The 25,930-nt window shown below is 41.6% G+C and overlaps 1 protein-coding gene across 2 annotated transcripts in view; it reads right to left on the bottom strand.

The window, feature by feature from the left end:
* PPM1L (protein phosphatase, Mg2+/Mn2+ dependent 1L) overlaps nt 1-24,559 on the bottom strand; it is a 334,733-nt gene extending 310,174 nt beyond the window's left edge. The window contains exon 1 of one of the 2 annotated variants that reach the window (XM_019946217.3): nt 23,422-24,559. In XM_019946217.3, coding sequence (XP_019801776.1) covers nt 23,422-23,820 — 399 coding nt within the window. In that variant the 5' untranslated portion in view covers nt 23,821-24,559. The remainder of the gene's footprint in view (nt 1-23,421) is intronic. The other variant, XM_073803863.1, reaches the window with a different exon arrangement.
* Between the last annotated feature and the right edge of the window lie 1,371 nt (nt 24,560-25,930).

The following is a 25,930-nucleotide window of genomic DNA, read 5'->3' as shown; positions in this document are numbered from 1 at the left end:
AAACTAAACCAAACCATAATATTTAAGAGTAACGATGATGATGATGATGATAACGACAACTTCAGCTAACTCATAATAAAGCACTATAATGCCAGGCACTATGCTAAACGCTTTACCTACACTTTCCCTTATAATGAAGTAATATATTCTTGCATTTTAAGAAAGGGCTGCACCATGTATGACCTATAAATATGTCTGTCTAAAACCCAATACCTGGCAGGAACTGGTACAACCCGATATTTCGTTTCAAAGTAAACTACCTTTGAGTGAGTCTAAATCCCCTATACTGTCTAGAAGGACAGGACCCCTTCACCCACCCGGATACACGTCCACACCCCAACAATGCACGTAGAGTCTGAAAAGAATTAAACTTCCCGCTGTTTCTCCTTTTCTTCTCCACGGAGGGTAATTTCATGAAAGCCGGACTAGAAAAACAACTGTTTCTAATCCAAACCTCCCTCACTGCTCCATGCATTCAGTCACTCTTATAATTCCACAGAATCCTGGCCTCTTATAATTTGGCAGAAGTCTGGCTAGGCCTGCAATTCTTTAAGCACAGTTTTGAACAGGTATCCAAAGGAGTCTTTGCCAGGTACAAGGAGGAAGCAAGAGAATGACCAGTTTCTTTTTTGCATCCTGGAAACATCTTAAGATCAAATCCCCACTCATTTAACTTCAGAAGCTGATGAATTTTGTTATAATGGCATTATATTATAATACACTGCTACTAAAATTTAAATGTTTAAAAACTAGTCATCAAGCACCTTCTGTTTGTTAGACACTACAGGGTTCTTTACATCCTTCATCTCAAATTAATCCCCAAAATAGCTAACATTTACTGAGCGCCTACCATGTACCAGGCACCACTTTAAGTGCTTTACATGTATTAATTCATTTAATGTCATAACAGCCCTATGAGGTGAATACTATATATTTCTTCTCATTTTTCAAATGAGGAAACTGAGGTGTAGAAAGGTTGAGAAACTTACCAAAGGACACACAATGAGAAGCAGCAGAGCAAAGATCTGAAGGCAGGCAATTAAGTATGTGAGTTCACAGCCTTAACCACTGCACTCCACTGCCCCTCATCACTCAGTGAAGCAGATATTATCCGCCTTGCAGAGAAGACAATACTGAGTTCAGAGTATATAATTTATTTGCCCAAGGTCAGACATTTAGTAATGGATGGGCTTGGAATCAAATCCAGGTCTACAGGATGTCAATGTTCATGCTATTGGGTTGGCCAAAAAGTTCGTTCGGCCTTTTCCGTAAGATGTTATGGGAAAAAACCTGAACGAACGTTTTGGCCAGCCCAATATTTCCATTCTCCTCCCAGCCTACTGGAGCGAGTGATAAAATAGAGCTGACACCCAGCTTCTCTGCAGTGAACGAGAATGGAAAGAAAGCCATCTAAGACATCTTCCCCCAACGCCACTGCTTTCTTCCTCTAAGCTTCAAGACCTTTTGTATAGTAATGTTTGCTTTTTTCTGAGTTTACACAGCTTTTCGACAGCAGAGAGTGGCAAAGAAAAGAGAACACAGTAACAGGAACATGTGAGCTATAAGTGACTGCAATACAAAATGAAACCAGGAAAAGCATTTTTAGACAGTTTACTGCAAAAAATTTATAGTAAGCAGACCAACTAAGTCCTCTTATTGTGCATTATACACAAAAAAGAAAATACTCTTTTTCATACCTATTCTTTAACCAAGCATAGCCTTCACTGTGTTATCCAAGTGCTCTGGATGTGTTTGAGAGAGTCTCTGGGCCCAAAGCCTTGAAAGTTCTCTAGACAGGTTTTCTGCAAAGTCTGGTTCCTGAGGATAGGGCAAGGTTTCTCTCCTTTTGGTGCTATTAACGTTTTGGGCTGGATACTTCTTTATAGTGTGGGGCTGTCCTAAATATTGTAGGATGTTTAGCAGCATCCCTGGTCTCTACCCACTAAACACCAGTAGGACAACTTTCTCCCATGCCCCCTGCAGTTATGACAACCAGCATGTCTTTAAACATGCCATAAGCCCCCCAGGGGACAAAATCATCCCATGTTGAAAATCACTGGGACAGGTCTCCAGTTCTAATAACTCAAGTTATTCTTACTTTTGGCCCCCTTTCACTTGTGTTCTTATCTATATTATTCTCATCTGGACTTGCTGCTTTATAAACATTCTTATTTGCTTTCCATATTCAGACAGGGGCCATGTTTATATTTTTATATCTCCCACAGCCACAAGTAATTCATTGTTTAGAAGGCTCAACAAAAATGTCAAGAAACCTAGGTGCTCCGTGATTCTGAATAACGAGTATGCAGAGGCTTCCCTGGTGGTGCAGTGGTTGAGAATCCACCTGCCAATGCGGGGGACGCAGGTTCGGAACGTGGTCCGGAAAGATCCCGCATGCCGTGGAGCGAGCGGCTGGGCCCATGCACCAGAACTACTGAGCCTGCTCTCTAGAGCCCGCGAGCCACAACTACTGAAGCCCGTGTGCCTAGAGCCTGTGCTCCGCAGCGAGAGAAGCCACAGCAGTGAGAAGCCCACGCACCGCAACAATGAGTAGCCCCTTCTCTCCGCAGCTGGAGAAAGCCCGTGCGCAGCAACAAAGACCCAATGCAGCAAAAATAAATAAATTTTAAAAATAAATTTTTAAAAAAAAGTATGCAGGAGTTCCTTGTACTAGTCTTGCAACTTTTCTCTAAGTTCGAAATTATATCAATATAAAAAGTTACCAAAACATTACTAGAAATATGGGAGAAAATATTTTCAAATCATTTATCTGATAAGGGGTTAATATCTAGAATAGAAAGAACATTAAAACTCAACAACAACCAAAAATATATAACCTGATTTAAAAATGGACAAAAGACTTGAACAGACATTTCTCTAAAGATGATTTACAAATGGCCAACAAGTATATGAAAAGATACTCAAGATCACTAATCATCAGAGAAATGCAAATCAAAATGTGAGCTATCACCTCACACCCATTAGGATGGCTACTACTTAAAAAAGCAGAAGTGTTGGTGAGGAAGTGGAGAAGTTGGAACCCTTGTGTACTGTTGGCAGGAGTGTAAAATGGTGCAACCACTATGGAAAATAGTACGGCAGCTCCTCAAAAAATTAAAAACAGAACTACCATATGATCCAGCATTCGCATTTCTAGGTATATAATCCAAAAAAATTGAAAGCAGCATCTCAAAGACATATTTACACACCCATGTACATAGGCGCATTATCACAGTAGTCAAGAGGTGGAAGCAACCCAAATATCCACGTTCTACAACATAGATGAACCTTGAGGACATTTTGCTAAGTAAAGTAAGCCAGCCACAAAAAGACAAATACTGAATGATTCTATTCATCTGCGTTATCTAAAGTAGTCATTCATAGAAACAGGAAGTTGAATGGTAGTTATAAAAGGATTGAGGTAGACAAAAATGGGAATTACTGTTTAACAGATACAGAGTTTCAGTTTTTCAAGATGCAAAAGTTCTGGAGATCTGTTGCATAGCAATGTGAATATACTTAAGACTACTGAACTGTACACTTAAAAATGGTTCTTCAGATGGTAAATTTTATGTTATATGATTTTATCACAATTTTAAAATATTTTAAAGAAAAGAAAATATTTTAGAAATTATTTAGATTAAGTTCTCATTCTAAAAGAAGTAGAAAAGCAACCAAAGAACCTGCATAGTACTAATCTTCTCTGATTCCCTGATGCGATTAATCTGATAAACATTTATGGCGTACCCACTCTGTATAAGGCACCAAGGTAGTACAGCATATCTGAAGGGAGACATACAATAACTAAAAGGTAAAAACAGGCATAATGCTAACCCAAACATTCACAGCCATAACTTCTACCCGATTTCAGGAAGGTAAAAATGTTTTTCAACTCAAATTCAACACTGCCAAAGGGAAATTTAGTCAACTGTTTGAGGAAATACCAAGTTTTCACCCTATAAGACCTCATCTTTCTCTGGAATGGTGATTAGTGATAACTGCATGGGTGAAAAGAACCACAAAGCAACTTCTGTTTCCCCATGGTTGGAGGAGCTGAGAAGGAGGTAGCTAACAGAGTTACCTGTTAAGAATTGAGTTACTTTGGTTTTCAACATGATTCCAAAAGCTCCCCAACGTAGAAAATGTCCATTTTGTACATGAGAAGTCTATAAACTCCTCATGCTGGATGTTTCCTAAAATGCCATTCCTTCTACTCAATAGCTAGTGTAGAGGAAACATATATTTTGATGACATTAGGTAGAATGAGATAAAGTTGGCAACATTTATTTCTTTCTAAGGTATTCCCACACTCTCAGTAAGCTATTTTCTGTTCTGTCATGCAACTTATCTGACACGTCTCTCCTTTGAGTACAAACCAAGTATGTTTGAGTTCCAAATCTCAAGTCTATGAATCACCGTTTCTACACCCAGGCAGCCGAAACTGTTCATTTATATTTTCCCTACTCTTTGATACTCACTAAATACTATGTATAACTTTATTTTGCATGATGCTTTTGGGAGGGAAGCTATAGATTGAACTTTTTTTTCAGTTGAGCTCTAGGATGTTCTTTTGTACTTACTTTTGAAAGCTGAGGCGTGCCTAATGCCCTAAAATCCATAACAACCCAACCAAATAATTGACCCACCTTTGGAAGGGCAGACTGAGTTAAAGCAGAGAAGGTTGCCTAGCTTCCTCTGAAGAGCCAGCTTCAATTCTCAAAATTCCTGCCTTACAACCAGAAATAGAGTCACCTGTCAAACTGATGAAAACCACTTGCCTAGGCTAATCTTCAGAATTCTATATATTTAATCTGCATTTTCTTTGGTCATTATTTAAAGGGCTTCTGGATGGACCATACATTGCACAAGCCACCAGAGTTGATGAGAAAAACAAAGAGTAAATACAAGTGAATGGTGTAAATAAATTACTTTATCTCCTCAACTTGTTTCCATTCCCATGTACTTGAAACATTTATTACAAATAATCTAAAGTGTTACAAACTGAGTGCTAACAGTACCTCAGAAATAACCCCCATGTGAATGCTTTGCCAAATCTTGTCCTTGCCTATAAAGACAGTGTGGCACAGAGAAGAGGAGGGCTTTGGAATCGGGGCAGACAAGGGAAATATTTTCATCCCAGCTCTGCCATTTAGCAGTTGTGTAACCCTGGGCACACAGTAGTCTGAGCTTCAGTTTCCCCAGCTGTAAAATGAAGATAACCACAGCTGCCTCAAAGGACCATGAGGATTCAGTGAGAGAGCATCAGTGAAAGCACCTGGCATGTCGCAGCCACTCAACAGTCAGAATGAGCAGGGCCCTGTGGTTTCCAGCTGACAGAATGATAACAAACGCAGTCATACAACTTGGTGTCTCCTCTTCATTTTCAAGGCATCATTATTTCTAGAATTATTGTAAGGTGTTGTTATTATCAGAATGCAAGCATCTGGAACAGTGCAGGCACACCAGAGAGACTTCACAGAGGCATGAAACTCAAGGAAGTTGAACTCTGGCTGGAGAGAAAAAGTACCTTAAAAATGAGTCATAACACAAAATGTTCAACTGTCTGTCACAGATCATAAGTTCAAAGGAGGGAATGATTATTTAAAGCTGACTTACCAAGCAAGAATTCATAGAAGAGCAGGAAATTGAGGGAAGCCTTGGGATAAGGACAAGACACAGCTATGGGGGAAGAGGAATGAGAAATCTCTCAGAGAATGGAATACAGCTTTTAACCAGTAGCAGCAGTGGGCATGTGTACCCATCAGGTACTCGGGGAGTAATAAAGAGACCAATTTTACTGCAGTGCAGAGCTTTGTGTAGGAGAGCAACAGAAGATAAGGTTGAGTAAGGTAAAGTAGTCAGGGATGCCATTAGGAGAACTCTACAAATTTCAGAGAAATAAATCATGGTTGGTAGAAATCACAGACTTTTTAAAAGAAACAATGTACAACCCAGTGAGTTTAGAAGAATGATCTATCAGAGACATCAGTGAGTGGATTGGAAGGGAGAGTGACCAGAGACTAAGCGACCAGTTACGAAGCCACTATCACAATCCTAGCAGGACGTGATGAAAAGCCTGAATTAGGATCGTGGCAGCATGACTATAAAGATGGAGACAGAGATGAGAGGTATGACACAGTCTCACAGACTTGAATGAAGAGGGAAGAAGCAAAGGTGACATGGTAGTTTCAAGAGTGGGAGATTGAGAAAAAGCACCATGACAGAAAGAGACAAGTCTGGAGATGAAATTAATCTATGAACACAGGAGGCAAATTCGGTTTCAGACAGGTTGTTATGGAGGTGACACCAAGAAAGAAAACAATAAGTCAGCATGCAAAGATGTGGACTCTAGATAGGAAGGAGAGCCCTCTGCTCAGAAAGGATGGCTGAATCCATGGAAGTGGCAAAGATTCTGGTGCAAAGAAACAAAATGGCACCAGCACACTGAGTACAGCTGTCCTCAAAACCCAGGTTCATAAGGAAGTGAAAACCTAACAGAAGTCAGAGGAGGAAAAGAAAAACATAAGTGTGTCACCAAGGCTGGGGAGATGAGTCTTAAGAAGACAAAGGTGGTCAAGAAAGCCAGATCCTACAGAAAAATCTATGAAGATGAGGGCTGGAAACAAGCCATCACACGTGGCAGTTATGAGGCCTCTGGAGACCTGCAAAAAAACAGGTTTGAAAAAGAGTCAGATGATAACAGGAAATAAATAAGTAGAAAGAGAGCAGAAGCAGTGTCTACAGTCTCTGTTTTCAAAGGCACTTTTTTAAGAGAAGTCTCTTTCAGATTTTTCCTTTGGAATACAAGAACATGTGGTTTTAAGAACATGAGAGAATCTGATAATACAAACTGTCCTTAGTGGTCTCAGGCCCTGGTCTTCTCATCCACTCTCCTTGTTTCATCTGATTTCTTGGTTACCCTGTGCAACCTCTCAACACCTCTTATTTTTTGGCTATACTCCTAGCCTCTCTCAGTAAGAGAGAGTCATGTCTAATCACTCCTACCCCTTTCACTTCTTATTCTCTTTTTTCACTCACAACATAGAGACAAGGATAAAAGTCAGATTTTACAAGAAAACCGAGATTTAATAACCATCCTCTTCTGTGTTTTCAAAAGAAGACCATCTTCCCAAAAGTACATTAAAAAGATACTCCATATCATTAGTCATTAGGAAAACGCAAACTAAAACCACATAAAGCAACCACTTCATGACTATTAGAAGTACTAAAATTTAAAAGACTGGGAAGGATGCAGAGCAACTACAACTCTCATACACGGAGGATGAAAATGTAAGATACTACAACCACTTTGGACTAGCAGTTTGGCAATTTTTTTAAAAGCTAATATACACCTACCGGGACTTCCCTGGTGGTCCAGTGGCAAAGACTCCATGCTCCCAATGCAGGGGACTCGGGTTCAATCCCTGGTCAGGGAACTAGATTCTGCATGCTGCATCTAAAAGATCCAGCATGCCACAACTAAAAAAAAAAAAAAGATCCCACGTGCCGCAACTAAGACCCAGCACAGCCAAGTAAATAAATAAATAAATATTTTAAAAAAAAAATGAAAGCTAGTATACACCTACCATACGATCCAGCCATTCTACTCCTAGGTATTTACCCAAGGGCAATGAAAGCAAAAGTCAATACAAAGACTTGTCCATGAATGTTCACAGGCAAAAAGTGGCATCAATTCAACTGTCCAACATCATGTGAATGGATGTTCAAATGTTGGTATATCCATACAACAGAATGCTAAGCGATAAAAATGAATTAACTATTGACAGATGCAACAACATAGATGAATTTCAATGATTATGCTGGGGCGGGGGGCCGGGAGGGAAGCCAGGAAGAAAGGAAGTACATACTGTATATTTCCATTTACAAAATGCAAACTACCTCTATAGTGCCAGAAAGCATATTAATGGTTGCCCAGTGATGGATGGATTGGAGGACATTGGAAGAAAGGTATTACAAAAGGGCATGAAGAAACTTTTGAGGGTGATGGATATGTTCATTATCTCGATGGTGGTGATGGTTTCACGGGGATATATAAAACTCATCAAATTGTATATATTAAATATGTGCAGTTTACTGTATGTCAATCATATCTAAAGCTGTTTTTAAAAAGGACAGTTGGGACAATCAGCAAAATTGGAATACGGACTGTGTATCAGATAATATCGTACCAATGTTAAATTTTTTTAAATGAAGAAAGTGGATATCCTAATCTCCATTAACAGACAGTCACCATGAAGGCTGGAGATGAGGGCCTCTCTCTGGTAAAGTGGAAACATCACTTGGGCACTCCCACTGTTATCCTATTTTTGAGAGAGAAAAAAAAAAAAACTAGCTGTCCTTTCCATCAAAGAATTCCCTCTTATGCGATATTTCCAAAATACATGCCTGCCTGTACTCTTTCATGTCTAAAACTGCTTGCATTACATAATCCTTTGGGGATAAAAAATTTCCATCGCTATGTGGCTCTGTGGACCAGAGCAGGGTCTATGGCTCTAATAGGAAAATGTAAAGAGCTTCTTTGACCACTGTCAGGATCCCAGTTCTTTACTCGCGTGATTTCTTCATCAGCAGCCACTTGGATCTCATAGATACTTAAAATACAAGCTTCCTTTCCAAGAATTCCTTGCTGCTCAAAAAGTCTCATTCTTAGACAAACCCAGGAACAGACATTTATCTAAAGAATTTAGGCCTGAGGTACCATATCAGACACTCAGGAGAGACACCAGGAAAGTGGGAAAGGTCAGAATTCCTGATTGGTCTCTCTTCTGAAATCGCTGGAGAATAAAATCCCCCAGGGTCTCAAGCCATAGGCAAGAAAGAAGTAGCAAGTATAAACTACTTCTATGTATTTATGAATACAAATTACCAGGCTGAGTACCCATCTCTGTATTCCCATCTAGCGTCAAAGATATGGCTGGCACTTAGATTAAAAATAAAGTACTCAATATGGCATTATAATTATCTCTCTAAAATTAACTTTCAAAATAATCAGGATAAATTAATCTTACTCCTAACTCCAAAAAGCCACATGTTTATTCTGCTTTGTACTTTTAAAACTTTAAGAAACTAAATTTTCTCAAAGTGATCACACAGAAATATATAACATACTCTCTCTAAAAGAAGTAAGTTCCTGTCATCACCTGAAAATCTCACAAATATTCTTCAATTTCTTATTCTATTATCTTACAGAAGGTACAGTGAAATGGTACTATTTACAAATTTACACAAATTCAAGATACTCTTTTATATCATTTAAAACACCTTAAAACTATATTTTACCTGCACATACTACATTTTATTCTATACTATATGTTACTTGGGATATTATACATTTATAACTACACATTGCTCTACAGAATAAGAGGTACAGGGCTTCCCTGGTGGCGCAGTGGTTGGGAGTCCCCCTGCCGATGCAGGGAGCACGGGTTCGTGCCCCGGTCCGGGAGGATCCCACATGCCGTGGAGCGGCTGGGCCCATGAGCCATGGCTGCTGAGCCTGCGCGTCTGGAGCCTGTGCTCTGCAGCAGGAGAGGCCACAATAGTGAGAGGCCTGCATACCGCAAAAAAAAAAAAAAAAAAAAGAGGTACAACATCACATACACTGTTCTTTACAGTCAATTTGAGGGAATATTCCAGGGAGATTTTGGCTATACATGATCTTGTCTTTTTACACCAACTTAGGACCTAACCCTCTCAGTATGAGACTCTTCCACAATCAGCTGCTGTTTTCTTACAAGACATGTAGTAGAAATTAGGGCAAGAATCTTCTTGAAGTCCCAGAGGAAAAAAAAGGATAACCTTCACCAAAACCAGCAGAGGTGCCAGGGGAAGATGGCTCCAGACCTTCCACTCCTCTGGAACCAGAAGGAGGGATTCCTACGTGCATCTCATCTTGCTAGGTCTTCCACAACCTGCAGAATCAGTATCCTGTATGTCACATACTGTGCCTATTGTTTAGACTACTAATGCTTCCTAGGACATTTTCATGAGATGGACCTAGTGATGACAATTTTTCCCCAAAGAAGAAAAGACAGTGTTCTTTGCTTCATGTAATCAATGCACTCTGGTTTTCAGCATCATATCTACACTCAGTTCTAGTCCTTTCTTTTGATTGTTCATTCTCTATATTACTATCCCTGGAATATCCTTTCTTCTTTGGCTCTTACTTTACCATTGGTTTTCATCTTTCATTATATCAGTAAAGAAAATTGAGCCCTATTGTCCATAAACTAAAGCCATTTCACATTCCCCTCATCTCAAACTTTTTAAATAATCTCAAATACAAAAACATGATAACACCCACTATCATGAGTATTACAGAACATTGTTCTGTTCTAACTAGTCCATTGAGGCAGTAAACAAAAACAAAAAGCATAACTATTTAGAAAGTAGGAGACACAAGTACATTATTTGTAGACAATATGATTGCATATCTTTATGGGGGAAAAAAATGTAGTGGATGAATCACCAGAAAAGGTACTAAAATTAAATGGGAAGTTTACTCAGTAAGTACTTCTACCGACTGGCATAATCAGTCACGAAAACAACAAAAAGATGTCCTTGTTGTAACCAATTTACAGCAGGAGCAGTAGGATGAGTACTCTATAGGCAGACACAGAATTTATTCCAAGTGCATTCATTTGTCCTACAGAAAAATCTGAAGACTTTAATGCCCTCCCTTCTCCCTGTAGCCGAGACCAGTGCCAGAATGGCCTGCTCCAAAATGGGTACAAAATTTTGAACCTCCCAGGAATCTCCTCTCCTTGGCCTGGAGTAGATTCAAATATTTTTAAACAAAATAATGAAACTTAATGACACTTAATAATTAAGGGACAAAAATCCTACTGAATTTGATCAAATCCATTTTCTGAAACAGAAAGATGGTAAAATAGAAATGGATAGCCAACAAAAGACCTGCTGTGATACTTCCACATTTATCAATAGCATTAACTACACTGAACACACAGTCATATATATTAGAGAAAAAAAAAACACCTGTTACTCTCCAAACACCCAGGTCCCTCCTTGTTGTGTCTTTACAGAGAACAGAGAGAAAACTTGAATTACTTAGGAAACTAACTCCTCATAGTTTTTCAAGACTTCCTGGAACCCTAAAATACCAAATTTATATCTCAGCTTCCAGGCAAAGTCATCCCTAAGCCAATTCGAAAATAAGATGGTTTACCCTTTTCTAAAGTCTTCTAAACTTCCCCCCCCGCCATGTCAGTGTTATATACTCTACAGCAACATTCTTCAACAAGGTTGCAAATGTGTAGACAAGAAAGGTTCCAGGCTACCTTCTCTGAACCCCCTTCCCACCTGTGGGGCCCAACCAACAAACATTCCCACTTTCCTTTCTTCTAGATAACAAAACTCTAGTTTCGTTCACCTTTCTAGGCTGTCATGACCTCCAGAGGCAGCTGGGCTCCTCCCCAGACATGGGGTGAATTATGTTGGGTCAGAGTTCATCATCATGGTGATGGTATTTCCATGGCCAAGCCATTGGTTTAGACACGGACACAATTCTGGCCTAGGAGATGTGAGGGGGTAGTTTCTAGGAAGGTTTTCCTCAGGCTTTAAGAATGCAGGATAGGTACAGTTTCTTTTTCATGTCTCTGGATGTAGTTATATAAAGACTTGAAGTCACTGAGCTGCTGAATTAACCGACCTTGGAAACACGTACTTCCAGGTCATTTGTTATGTGAGATAATAAATGTCCCTAGAGTTTAAGCTGCTTCCACTTGAGTATTCTGTCACTTGCAACCAAAAACTTTCAAATAATGCACCACCTAGATGTGCAGCTCAAATTTACTCCAGCTGAAGCACTTAAGTCTCTGACAATGGACATAAAAGACAAAAACAGTCAATCTATAAAACTGGAAGAGGACATTTCCTTTATTGCCAAACTAGCTCTTTACAGAAAGGAGGCATTATTGATTATCTGGAAACATTATTCTGTCTTCGGTTGAAATTATCTTGTATCTCCTTTTTCTGAGATGAGTACTTCTCCCATAAATTTGATGTACCTATTTAATATGGGGGGAGGAGATTTTTGATTACCATAATCTTACTGATTTACAAATGGTAACAACTTAATCCTAAATTATCTCTGTTGAGGCCAGACTAAAAGAAATAGGCTTAAACCAAAGGGATAGAGTTCACATATAAAGATGATTTTCCTGAGAGGATTATAGCGAAAAAAATTCTCCAGGACCAATGTGGAATCTCCTTGATGAAAGTCTTTAAAAATAGATTATTCATGTAGCTGTGAAGCCTTAGGCACTATATTTGGATTATACGACAATTCAAGATCCCTGCCAGGCCTATCTAAAGAGAAAATTTATCTTCTTTCTAAACAGAAATTTAGGAAAACATCTAAGTGTTAAAATAAAAGAGAAGTAAAAACTTCTTAATCCCAAATTCTGGGACAGTTATATTTATCACATACCTGTGCAACTCAGTTCTTATAGCAAATTCATCTCGTTATACTAAGGATCAAAAAGGTGAACAGTATGATCGAAATCTATGTCTCAATTTCTATAAAATCTTGACAGTGTCAGTTAAGAGGCTTATTGGCCAGAAAATGTCCAGTGACTAATTTAACTAAGAGTTAATTTATTTAATTAAAAAGAGGAACGAAAGCACTTACTAGATTAAAAAGGAAATGGTATATACTTATCAGAATAAAACAGTTTCTGACCTATGGCAATTCTATAACTAAGAGAATAAAAATTTTGTAATGTTTTTAGGTTTAAAACTTTACTGCCCAAGAGTAGTGATGAATATACACTGTCCTGTTAAAAACACCATTTCAAATATTTAAGATTTATTACTACAGGGCATTAAAGCCCCATTCACATTTATAATGACCAACAATGCTGAAAAGCAAACACAAATAAGTATTCACTTCTCTAGGGAAGTCATAAGGTTTGCTGCATAATGTGCAGTGGGTAACTGGTCTTCGGCTTAGCAACTAAAACACAGATTATCTGTCAGCTGCTCACACAGGAGCAGAACAAGGAGGGCAACAATGATGGACGGTATAGTAAAGAATGTGAGTCTCAGAAATACAGCCTATTGCTATGGTGACTTACACTTTTGTAGAAATTATAAAAAGGCACCCTTTCCAAGTGATTACAGGCCCAGAGAGGCCTAACTTGCAGATTTATATTAAAAACAGATTATAACTAGCCATCACTAAAGACTAGGCTTGACTAAGAGAACAAAGTATTAAGTAGTCTTCTGGAATGGAAACACAAGACGTAGCATCTACTCAAACTAAACATACCAACTCAGTATTACAAACAAATGAAAAGGGACTTCCCTGGTGGTCCAATGGTAAAGAATCCACCTTCCAGTGCAGGGGACTCGGGTTCGATCCCTGGTCGGGGAACTAAGATCCCACATGCCGCGGGGCAACTAAGCTGTGGGCCACAACTACAGAGCTTGCGTGCCTCAACTAGAGAGAGAAAACCCACACGCCACAACTAGGGAGAAGCCCGCGCACCACAACGAAAGATCCTGTGTGCCACAACTAAGACCCGACACAGCCAAAAATAATAAATAAATAAATAAATAAACAAATGAAACAATAGTATTTTGCGCTTTTAAATTTACAGTCATTTATGTATTAGGAAATTATTGTGGCCCTCAAAAAAAAAGGGGGGGAAAAACAGTGCTTCAGTATAAAGAGAAATTATGCAAATATACACACACCCCTACATACTTATTCTAAAGTCAAGCCCTTGGTACTTTAAAATAAAATATAAATCGTTATTGTTTATTGAGAATGGCTATGTTAATGCCACCATAACATCTATGCAAGCCTTTGATGAGTCAAGAGGCAAAAACGTCAGGGATTCTCTGTAGTGGGTTAGAGATTCTGCCAGCAAAGAAGGGGAGTGGCTGAGAACAGCTGTTTAAGTGTGAGTCACCATCTGCTCTGACTTCTGACCTCTAATTTTTTTAACTTCAGGACTTTCTCAGGTAATTATAAGATCTACCTACCAAGGTTCCAGTGTAGAGTTTTCAAAAGCAACATGTCACAGGGACACGGGGACACAACTGTCAAAGAAGAAACACCAAGTCTTACTGACTAACACAAGAAGACCAGGCAGGGTCCACCTAACAATGCTATCTGTACTTTATTGCCCAAATTACGAGATTTGTAGAACTCCAACCAGAAACTGATAGCACAGGCTTTGGAGATAAATAGCTCTAACTTTGAATCCCAGTTTCAAATCCTAGTTTCACCATCTATGAACTGTGGACAGTCCTTGGGCAAATTACTTAACCTCTCAGTGCCTTAATTTCTACATATGTAAAATGTGGATAACACAGTACCTACCTCAAAAATTGTTATGATAATTAAAATTAGGTAATATAAGTAAAGTACTTTAAACACTACCTGGCATATTATACATATTCAATAATTGTCAACCATTATTAATATCATTACTACCAATAATAGTGGTTTCTTTACTTCTCTTTTGATCCAGAAATCCCACTTCTGGAAACCCACCCTGGAGAAATAATCCAAACTACAGTAAAAGCACAAAAACACTTATTACAATGTTATTTGTGACGATGAAAAGTTAGAGGAACCTAAATGTATACCAATAAGGAAGCAATTGAGTAATTTATCAAATATCCATTCAGTAAAATATCACTCCATCACTAAAAGATACGTTAGAAATATAATAAAGAATTATGGAGCAAAATAACTAAGGGTTTACAGGATTGTACAAAGTGAAAAAAAGCCAAGATTTAAAGCTATATGTATAACACTGTAAAATTATATTTTAAATGCATATAAAAAAAGACAAGCAAGTAATACACCAAAATCGTAACAGTGGATGTGACAGGATAATGAAATTTTGAATGATTTTTTTTCTTTTCTATACTATCTATCATGTAGTCATATTACTCTTATAATTTTAAAATTAATTTATTTTTAAATGTTTAATTTGCTGCAGATTTACTTTCATATTTATTAAATAGGATTATTAAAATGGTAATGAAAGTTAAACCACAAAACTATATTACTGAAGTAGTTCAAGATTAAAGTAGAAATTAGAATAAAACAAATGCTTCAAGTATTAATGTTCAAAATTAAAATATCACTTTTTAGAAATCTGAGTCCCTGACGAATTATGAGCTTACATTTAAATTGAACAGAGCCCAGGGAACATTTTCATCTGAGACTGAATGATATACATATTTTTTATTTTAAAAGCAGTGTCAAGGAAATGAAATCATTTAAGAGACATGAAGATATAGTGCTGGTTTTTAGTCTTGGGAAAACCATACCTCATAACAAAGCCTAAATTATTCCTGGTAACAAAGTAAAATTGTAATAAATGCCTTTCCATTTGAATTGTAATAAATGCCTTTCCATTTGAATAAATCAGATATTACATACAATGTATATTTTCATTGTTTTAAAATGTATCCATTTAGAGAAGGTATGACAGAAATAATGTTTTACAAACTGGGGAGCTAAACAGTCAACAAACATTTTATGAATCCCAAAAAACATCCCAGAAAACATCCAGGGAAAAAGGGAAACAAATTTACAGCCAAACTCACACTATTCTCACTACTGTCCAAATTTGCTCTTCTATCAACCGCCCTCTATCATGTTGACGCTGTCACACTGGGGACCCCCACAGCAGTCTTACTACTTCAGAGGGTCTCCAATTCATTCCTTCCCCCTTTCCAGCAATGGCCCACACCCCTGGGTTTCCTCTTCACTGCTCTGGTCCAGGCTTCCCCAATTGACGGCCCCCACACACACACCCTTTCTATCTTGTTCATTCACATCAATCCTCTATATAGATTAGAGGAACAGAATTACTAAAGCATGGATTTAAAAGCCATTCCCTTGCTCAAAAATATCCAGTGGTTCTCCAATATCTACAGCACATGGCCCAGGCTGCTCAGTGTGGCTTTCAGTGTCAGTGCTGACAAACGTTCCAGCAGCATCTCCAACTCCTCAGCTGGGTTTACCATAAACTCCAGGCTAAGGCTCCTCAACTGTGGGTCCCAGCACACATGTCACTGTGTATCCTGTCATTGTAAGTAGTCATAGTTTGTAACCAATAATGGCTCAAGTACCAAAAACTTATGAATTATTTACTTTTTAAACTAAGCTAGAAAGGATTCAGGTTTATGCCTATAATGTCTTCTCATGTACCTGCGTTAGAAATGGGGGTGGAATTTCTACTAGAACACTGTGAACTGCCTATCATTCTGGGTTCCCCATGGAGGTGTGTTACACATGAAATCTCATCTGTCACATGAGTCCACACAGTGGAAAGCTGTTCCAAACCAGGGCTCCTCAAAGAGTGGAATCACCAGAGGTACCTTCCACCTGCGAAGGGAACAAGCAACCTGCCTCACTTCAATTTAACTGGTCAATAGTTAAATTTTAAAAGCCACCTTTCTGTTCATAAAGAGCCAGGGGAGGGGGACAGAAGGACTCTAGAGGCAACCAGAGACTAGGAGAAGAACTTTTTTAGAATCGCTCTACTCCATCAAGATGGAGATAGATTATTAGCAAGTTGGAGGCCAAGAATTTCATTTTATGGACTTTCTACTCACAGTGCTGATATGATGTTTCTTTTTTAAACAAATATACTTAACTTTAAAAAAACAGATATCTAAAAAACAATATGGGACTTCCTTGGTGGCGCAGTGGTTGATAGTCTGCCCGCCAATGCAGGGGACACAGGTTTGAGCCCTAGTCCGGAAAGATCCCACATGTCACGGAGTAACTAAACCAGTGCGCCACAACTGCTGAGCCTGCGCTCTAGAGCCCGCAAGCCACAGCTGCTGAGCCCACGTGCCACAACTACTGAAGCCCATGCACCTAGAGCCCGTGCTCCGCAACAAGAGAAGCCACCACAATGAGAAGCCCGCGCACCGCAACGAAGAGTAGCCCCCACTCTCCGCAACTAGAGAAAGCCTGCATGCAGCAACGAAGACCCAATGCAGCCAAAAGTGAATAAATAAATAAACTTATAAAAATAAATCCAAAAAAAACAACATGAAGTATATCATAAAACAGAAGGTACTTAAATATGGAAGAAAAATGAGTGGGCTTCTAGATTACAGCATATGGGGAAAGCCTGCTCTAAACAAATAGAGCTACCTGCCTTTCTTCCAGCTGTGACTGCATTTTACTTCCTCTGATCCATTTTCACACTTTTTCTTCCACCTGTGATGTCATCTTTTCATCCTCCCTCCACCCAATCTCTGTCTACTGAAATGCTAGGATATAGTCAAATGTCAGTTCCTCTTCAAAATTATCCAAGACTCCCCAAGCTCGCTCCGTCAGGCCACCACTCTCTTGTAGGTGGTCCAACTGCATCTTGTAGTTCTGCTATTTTTTAAAAACTCATCTCTTCAAGTAGATGGAATGCTCCCTGAGGACAGAGAATATACTGATTCATCTTTGGGCATCACAGAGAGCATAACTCTGTTATGCCACAGACTATACAGAAAATGTTGGTTTAATTAAACTGAATTTCTAAACAATCTGTTCAGAAGATGCACCATGGTCAGCAGTCAGGATCCTACATTCACCTACAAACAGCTGCTAAGCACAGGACAGGAATGGGTTATTAAAGGGAAAGTGCGGGGCTTCCCTAGTGGCGCAGTGGTTAAGAATCCGCCTGCCAACACAGGGGACAAGAGCTCAAGCCCTGGTCTGGGAAGATCCCACATACCACAGAGCAACTAAGCCTGTGCACCACAACTACTGAAGCCCATACTCCGAAACAAGAGAAGCCACCGCAATGAGAAGGCCACGCACTGCAGTGAAAAGTAGCCCCCGCTCATCTCAACTAGAGAGCCCGTGCACAGCAACAAAGACCCAACGCAGCCAAAAATAAATAAAAATAAAATAAATAAATTTATTTTTTAAAAAAAGGTAAAGTGCCTCCCCCTTTGGGGGCACAAATGTTAATGTGCCATTTTAAAACAAAATAACCTGAATTTTCTCTTAAACCCTAAGGCATTTGTCCACACTAAATCTACAGGCTTCTTGTACATCAGTAATGTAGGAGCCCAACATTTACTAACGTCAGTTGTAACGTCTGGAAGGCAGATCATTCATTATGCCACTCATAATTTATTTATTTGGAAGTAGTATATCATTTCAGAGAGGAGCCGATGAAACTTACATAAATACATATACCACAAGATAAAATGACATATCTAAGAGGAGAAAGAGAAAAATGGGACAAAGGAAAACTAAATGTAGGAAATATAAGCTGTCCTGGGAGTGAGGTTCATGTACCAAATTAATAAAATTCTGCGCACTTGCTAGAGGTAGGTCAGAGGTTTGGCTCTAACACTTCTGGCAGCCAACAAACAGGATGATCCAATCAGTTACATGATTCAGCATCCTTAAGATAAAAACAAAAAGCTCTTAGAGAACTCTCTCTTCCTTGGTCCTCATGAAGAGGATATTATATACTGTAACAAATAAAGTCCTCAGTGACATCCCTAAAGTTGATTTGTCAGAGAGTTTTGGGAGACCATCCCTCATAACAATCCTCACAAACAAATGCCAACACACAAGTCAATAAATGCAAAATGACAGAGAGGAAGGAAGAGGAAGACAATCAGGGCAAGGTGGGGTCCAGGTACACAGCTCCCTGCAGTTCTAGATTTATCAGAGACAGATTTTATTCTATCTAGACTAACCTAAAATCCAGAGGCTTCAGGCATCTAATTCTCTTTGAAATTATAAACAAAACTTGATGTGCTCATGTCCATTTTTCTGGGGGATATGTCGGTAGTTTCATAACATCCTCAAAGAGAAGCATGACTCAAGAAAAGTTAAGAACCACTCATCTAAAGAACTAGACTGTACATATCCTTCAAGCAACCCTCCATTAGCAGTTTGTCTTCTGAGCTTCTGAGAAGTGCCAAGCCTCAAGACTATATCCTCTGACAAGCACCGGAAGTATAGCTTCGCTCTGATGTGAAGTGTGGAACTCTAAGCTTAAATGGCTGTGTGTCAATTTTATGATACAATGATATATGACCTTTAATACAATAATGTCCATAAGCATATAGAACACATAACAATCATTCTGCTATATAAGTTTCAGCCATGATCATTGACAAAGGTGCCTCAAACGGTCAGTGATATTTCTTCTAGCTAATATAAAAAGTTTAAAACAAAAAACACATTTTGCCTGTGGATAAAAATTATGGATAAGCACCAAAAACAATTTTCTTAGATAAACAGTATTTTATAATTTTAAAAATAACCTTTCCACATTAGTTGATACAATCTAAGCTATTTGTTTTCCTTTTTGTTATTTTAATTTTCATTATACAGCAAAAGAGTCACTGCCATAGCTTTAGACACACACACACACACACACACACACACACACACACACACACTTTCAACCATCCACTCATAGTATGGTGGTTAGAATGTTATCAAGGGCCCAAGGGAATCAAGTAAGGAAGCTGGCCTATAGCACCTCTAAAAAAAACATGGCTCATTAAGCTATCATCCATCTGGAAATCACAGCCATCCAGAGTCTGGTTCTCAGCATAACAAGTCTGGAGACATAGCTTAGTCAAAAATACACAGTTGAACATAGCTTTGTCAAAAATACACAGTTGAACAGACTCAAGACAACTAACTCATGTTAACAACTCAGAAGAGGCTGAAGTACAAGTCAGAATACCAATTTATTAATTAATCATAAAGAATATTCCTTTTCACTAATCAGAAAATTTGCACCTGAAGCCAGGATGCTACTTCCCCAATGCTAGGATACCTGGAACCCTAAATTAATAATCAATTCACCGGAAGTTAGAACAAATAGCGATAGAGAGTTCGGTGGATACCTAATGAATTGTCTATATCCAACATACACCTTTCTAGTGATCAAAGTTGTGGCTTTCATGTGTAGAGTCTCTTTCCTTCCCTTGGATACCGTTGCCCCGACACTACAGACTTCTTGGTCTCTAAGCTTTCTTCTTCCACATCCTTCTCTCCACCAAGTATTTTTCTAGATAGGGTATTAATACAACTGATGATATGAACCTCACATGCATTATTATCCGTATTTTTCAGATTAACAACTCCCAGATAGGGCTTCCCTGGTGGCGCAGTGGTTAAGAGTCCGCCTGCCGATGCAGGGGACGCTGGTTCGTGCCCCGGTCCGGGAAGATCCCACATGCCGCAGAACGGCTGGGCCCGTGAGCCAAGGCCGCTGAGCCTGCGCGTCCGGAGCCTGTGCTCCGCAACGGGAGAGGCCACAACAGTGAGAGGCCTCCGTACCGAAAAAAGAAAAAAAAAACTCCCAGATAAAGCTGCTTAAGCAACTTGCCCAAGGTCACAGCTAGTTTAAGGCAGAGCACAGATTCAAAGCCTACACTTTTAACCTTGCAGTAAATGACGCCTTCAAGGTGTCTTTCCCAGGGCCTCGCACCTTCCAATTTGATTTAAATGACCCTCTTCAGTATTCCAATAACACCCTAAGCACACAATGACTATAATTTCTGGTACACAGGTCTAGCTCTCTCACCACACTGAAACTTTCTGAGAACAGGAATCATGTCTCATTCACCTCTGTATCCCTAGTGTGCTATCTATTTACCTAGGTAAATATGCAAACTAATTTGTCCACTGGTTTAATATAAAGCTTATCAAACTGAAGGCCTTGAATAAGCTATGCAGTCTAAGGAAGGTCACAACTTCTCCTGCCATCAATAAACATCTCATCTAAAAAACAGAATGAAATAGATATACAAGGTGGCTTAGGTTCCTTCTGTATCTAAAAGCACTACCATGGGTCCTGATTTTTAATAGCCTATCTTATTAGTTTGAATTATTAGAAACAAAATTAAATTCCTCATCATCTTCCATACCACACTACTACTACTCTCTACATATATGTGTATGTAGAGAGTTCAGAAAAAGCTTCCTCTTTTCTGAAAGGTGAGAACTATCATCTACACCAAAATCAAACAGTGGCACCCTCCTCTGGTGAATATTAAAGAAGCTAAACAACACAGAAGACAAGAATTAGATGGTCGGATTTTCTTTGAATGAAAGAAAAAGAAAGAGAGAAATACCTAAGATTATTTGTCATCACATTCCCAATAGCAATTAAATAGCTCTTTTCTATAACTCCTTATTTTGCCCTAAAACAAAGCCAAAATGAATGAACTGGCTATGCACTGTAGGATGTTATAGACAGAACAATTGTTCTGTATTTCAGGGTACTGATAATATTATTTTGCTAACAGCAAGCTTTTTAATATAAGGCACAATGAAACTCATTTCATAGTTTAGCTAACAATGATGATCTCTTTTATTATTTAAAAATTTAACGGAAAGCCCTATACATGTAAACTATTTCTAGTTAAATAAAAGCATTTCGCATGTCCCTTTTCTGAATGGTACATTTGCCAGAAGATAATACTGGAAAATTTTCAACCTGAAATCTGTTGGAGTCTTCAATATTCACGTTTTAGAATATCAGCTTAGAAGAAAATTTAAAAATACTCATTCACTTACATGTGCAGGCTCAAAACATGCCAATGCAGCACACCCAGATAAGCACAACCCAGAGTTTCACAACATTAACACTACATCCAGACCTTTAAGTTAAGAATAAAACTGTACTTTCTAACACAAGAATCAGATCATCATCTGCCAACAATTTTAATATAAAGTATATAATAAATATAAGCTTTGTTAAATGATTTACAACAGTCAAGGCACATAAAATGAAAATATAGACATTCTGACTCAGACCAGGAAACAAATCAGCCATTATATTGGCAACCTTATCTTTCAGATATGTTTTTTACCCAAATACACAGCGTCCCTTCCCTCAATTAACTTCACATCTTTCACCTACCCAAGGGGCAAGGAAAGAACCCCATACTACACAAGAGGCTACAAATTTACAATCAGTGAGAAACCTTCGTTTTGAAACACAGAATATAGAAAAGGCTAGGGTGGATGGAAGATGGCAAAAACTGATTTCAGCTCTACCAAATAAATTTTCCAATCAAGTTTGCCATTCCTGGCAAAGTTGGTTCTACCAGGTAGGTACATACAGTATGTGGGAAAGATTAGCAGAGGGTTGGGTGAAGTGACCTTGTATCAAAGAGAGAATGCAGTTAAGATACCCAGTTGAGAGCGTTCTCAATGTTAACCCAAAACAAAGGCCAAAGAACAAGCTTGAAAGAGAATGATATCCCCTACAGCCCACCCAGAGACCAGAAGCGGCAAGAGAATTGAGGGGGAAAAGTTGGATGGGAGGAGGGGGCGGGGGGAGGAGGAAATGATGAAGAAGGGGTGGTGAAGAGGGGGTGCGGGGAGTAAGAAAGTATGCTTTAAAAAAAAAAAAGTATGCAGCAATGAAACTCTTTTCCAAACTGCCAAGTTTAGAGAGATGGGGTGGCTGGCCTGCTACTCTCTGGAGCACCGCTCTGGAGCCACATTTGCCACTCACTTCGCCTGGGCCGATGCCCAAGGACCAAAGCCAACTCTCGCCCTGACCTCCAGGAAATCTGAGCCCCGACAAGCAATCAGGGTGCCGCAGAAATGCGGGAGAGGGACTTGAACCGGCCTCTAACCTCATCTCTTGCTCCCACATGAACCCCAAATAAAGGAATTTAGAAGCAGGGAGACGTCTGCGTCCCACGCCGGCCAGGGCGCAGGGGCAAGATCTGGGCACCGCTACCTCTGCGGGGATTGCCACCTCTGCAAAGGCCAGAGGCATCTCGGTCCCGTGCCTCGATCCAGCTAAAAGCAGGCGGCCAGCAAAGCGCTGCTGTCAAGTGGCCGCATTGCACTTGTAAAGTTAATGGAATTAGGAAGAAGCGCAGCGCTGCCCCTCGGGTTCCTCCTCAGGGCGAAAGAGCTGGAAAGGAGTCAGAGTTTCCTTCATGCTTACTAAGTCCTCACTGATTCGGCTCTGCAGATTTTATCTTTTTCCTAACGACAATCAAAGATTTCTTCCTTCTTTGCGCCTAGCTCGGCCTCAAACCCCATAACAGGGGCGCTGAGGCCCTGGGCCAAAGTTCACTATAGAAACCACTAACTCTCCCAGCAAAACTAACACAGTCATTTGCTGGACTCTGGCCTTGGGAAACCTCATAAATTATGAGGCATGAAATAGGTTATGGATGACCCTTCCTCCCCCACACTGGACCCTCAGTACAAGAGGTCTGGATCCCGCGGTGTTTCTGGCAACTTGGCCACGTTTGGAACTAGTGGCTTTATCCAGCCCGACACCAGGTCATCACCACGCCCCTCGCACACAGGTGCTACCCGACACGCCCACCACGTCCTGTTGTTTACACATACACAAACACACACACACACTCAAAGCCCCAGAGAACTCCTACCTCGCCCCCGTGCCCGTCGAAGATCCCGAAGATGGACGGATGCGTCTTATTGGCTAGGTCCGTAAGAACTTCAAAGCGGTCCTCCATGTGGTCTCTCCGGCCCTGGATGGAATACACGGCCACATTGTGGCTCTTGAACTCCCAGGTCTTGGAAAACTCGGCCTCCAGCACATCGAGCCCTCCCAGTCGGTCGTTCTGCATGATCTCGGCCACCTTGCCCTTCACCATCTTCACGGCGTCCCGGCTGGACTTGACGATGGTCTTCACCTCATCCGTGTGGAAGAAGTAACTCCACAGCGCCAAGCTGATGCACAGCAGGAAGAGCGTCTCAGGTCTCAGCAAGAAGTAGCGCATGATGCGACCCAGTAGAGACAGCAAAGTCATTGTATCCTCTATCATTTATTATCGCTAGAGCCCCAACCACCAGCAGCGACGCGCGCCCCGAAAGCTCGCCGGGTCCCGGAGCACTGCGGGGAAAGCCCGCGGGGAGGGAGGCGGAGCAGCAGCCGAGGGTTAGGGGGAGGAGGCTCACGGAGCCGGGCGGAAGATGGACAAGCAGGCAGCTCCGAGCCCGCACGGTGAACAGAGGCAGTTTCCCTTTTGTCTCCCGGCCTCTGCGGCCCGAAGGCCCGCGCCCAGCACACCGACGTCTGAGCCAGCCGCCCGCGCCGCCTCCCCTCCCTACGCCCCTTTGTGAGGCGGCGGCTGCCGAGACGCCGGCGGTGGCAGCAGCAGTCGCGGGTGCCGGGGCTGGACGAGAGAAATCAAGTTAAAGTTGCGCCGGGCGGGTCTGCCGCGGTGGGCGGGAGAGTTCCGGGGCGCTGGCGCCCCCGCGGCGCCTCCGCGGGTGCCCCCTCGCTGCTCCGGGGAGCGATCGGCAGGTGAAGAGGCGCGAGGCGCTAGAGCCCCGCGGGTGAGAGATGCACGTCCCCTTGGTCGCCGCCGCAGGGGAGCGCAGAGCGGGCCGAGCTCTCCGAGTCCTTCAGACACCCAGGGGGCCCTAGAGAATAAAAGTTTTGCGGGAGCCTGGGCAGAGGCGGGGGTGCGCGGAGCCCGGGGACGCAGCACGATCGGCGCGGAGCCGCAGGCGGCCGGCCGGGCTCTGCCTGCCTCACCGCAGCACCTCCCTGCTCCGCTCCGCTCGGCTCTGCTGGGCTCGGGCGCTCCCTCCTAGCGCCGCCGCTCGCACTTGCCCCGCCCAGTGCTCGCTCGCCCCGCCTCGCCCCGCCCCTTGAGCCGGGACTCGAGGCCCGGAGGTGCTCGGGCCGAGCTGTCAAAGGCCGAGGCAAATCGGCGGCGGCTGGCGCGCTTGCAACTGCGGGCGGTCCGGACGAACCGAGGGGGGAGGGAAGGGGCGCGTCTGCAGCCGAGCTCGAGTGGATGGTATTGTCTGCCTCTTGTGAGAGCTCTCAGAACAATATAATACTGACCCTGGTAGGCTGATCGGTGGTTTCGCGGGATCCACTGCTACCGGCTGGAAAACAGAGGACCGCACGTGAGCGTCCCCCCCTCCGGCTGGCGGCACGGTAGTGCGGTCTCCGCCTCGCCCGGCATAAGGCAAGCGAGAAGGGACGCACTTCTCCTGGCTCGCAAAGCGAGGCAGAGAGCTCGGACCTTTGGTTTTCTGGGACAGAGGCCTGCCGGAATCTCCCGAGAGGCTGAGAGCGAGCGTCGGGCCTAAAAACCTCGCGACGAGAAAAGGCCTCCCGAGGGCAGCGGGATGTGAGGACTCAGAGCCACGTGGAAATGCGCTCTGATGATAACCTCGGGAGCGATGACGCTGGGCTGGCCTCTCTGCGAGCTACACGCCCCTGGAGCGGGGACATAGCCACGAAGGCTTTCCCGGGTCGCACCCCTTCCATAGAGAGACACGGAGCCTCCTAGTGGAGCCCCCGGGCGCTCCTGACCCTGCGGCGGGGCTAGGGCTCCGACTCCGCTGTTCAGGTTTGCAGGTCCCTTTGAAACTTCGAACTAGCGGCCTCCTACCACCTCCTCGGTCACCGCAGGAGAAGGTGAAATGGGGGCAGGAGTCTTTAGTTAAGCAGAAGTAAATGGGCTTCCAGAAGCCATCAAGGATAACTTGTTGAAGCATGGGGCAGGTGTCGGTGGCCTTGAAGATGCTGGGGAAAGAAGAATGTACAAATCAGCTTAGAATACGGGAACAAGTGAGCTTTAAAGGAAAATATTCACTCTTGCTACCCCTGTCCAGGAAGAAGAGTGCTGATCTGCAGCTTCCAGTTCACTAGACTCGAGAATAGAGGCTGCCTGATTCCCAGCCCAGCCAGAGGCTGTCTCCCCAAACATTCCTGCTTTGGAGTGATCCCGACTAAGTTTTAAAAAAAAATAAATTAAATTAAAAGGAGTAAAACACTGGAAGGAAATACACCAAGATGTTAACGATGGTTAACTACAGTAATAAACTGTATGTTTTCTGGTTTTCATTTTCTGATTTGAGCTTTTATCTGTTTTATACAACTTTTCCAAAGTTTTTACAAAAGTCATAGATTGC

The sequence above is a fragment of the Tursiops truncatus genome, chromosome 4 (assembly GCF_011762595.2).
Source record: "Tursiops truncatus isolate mTurTru1 chromosome 4, mTurTru1.mat.Y, whole genome shotgun sequence".
NCBI classification, from domain to species: Eukaryota; Metazoa; Chordata; class Mammalia; order Artiodactyla; family Delphinidae; genus Tursiops; species Tursiops truncatus.
Note: the sequence above shows the minus strand (reverse complement) of the source record. Positions and strands in the feature narration are given on the sequence as shown.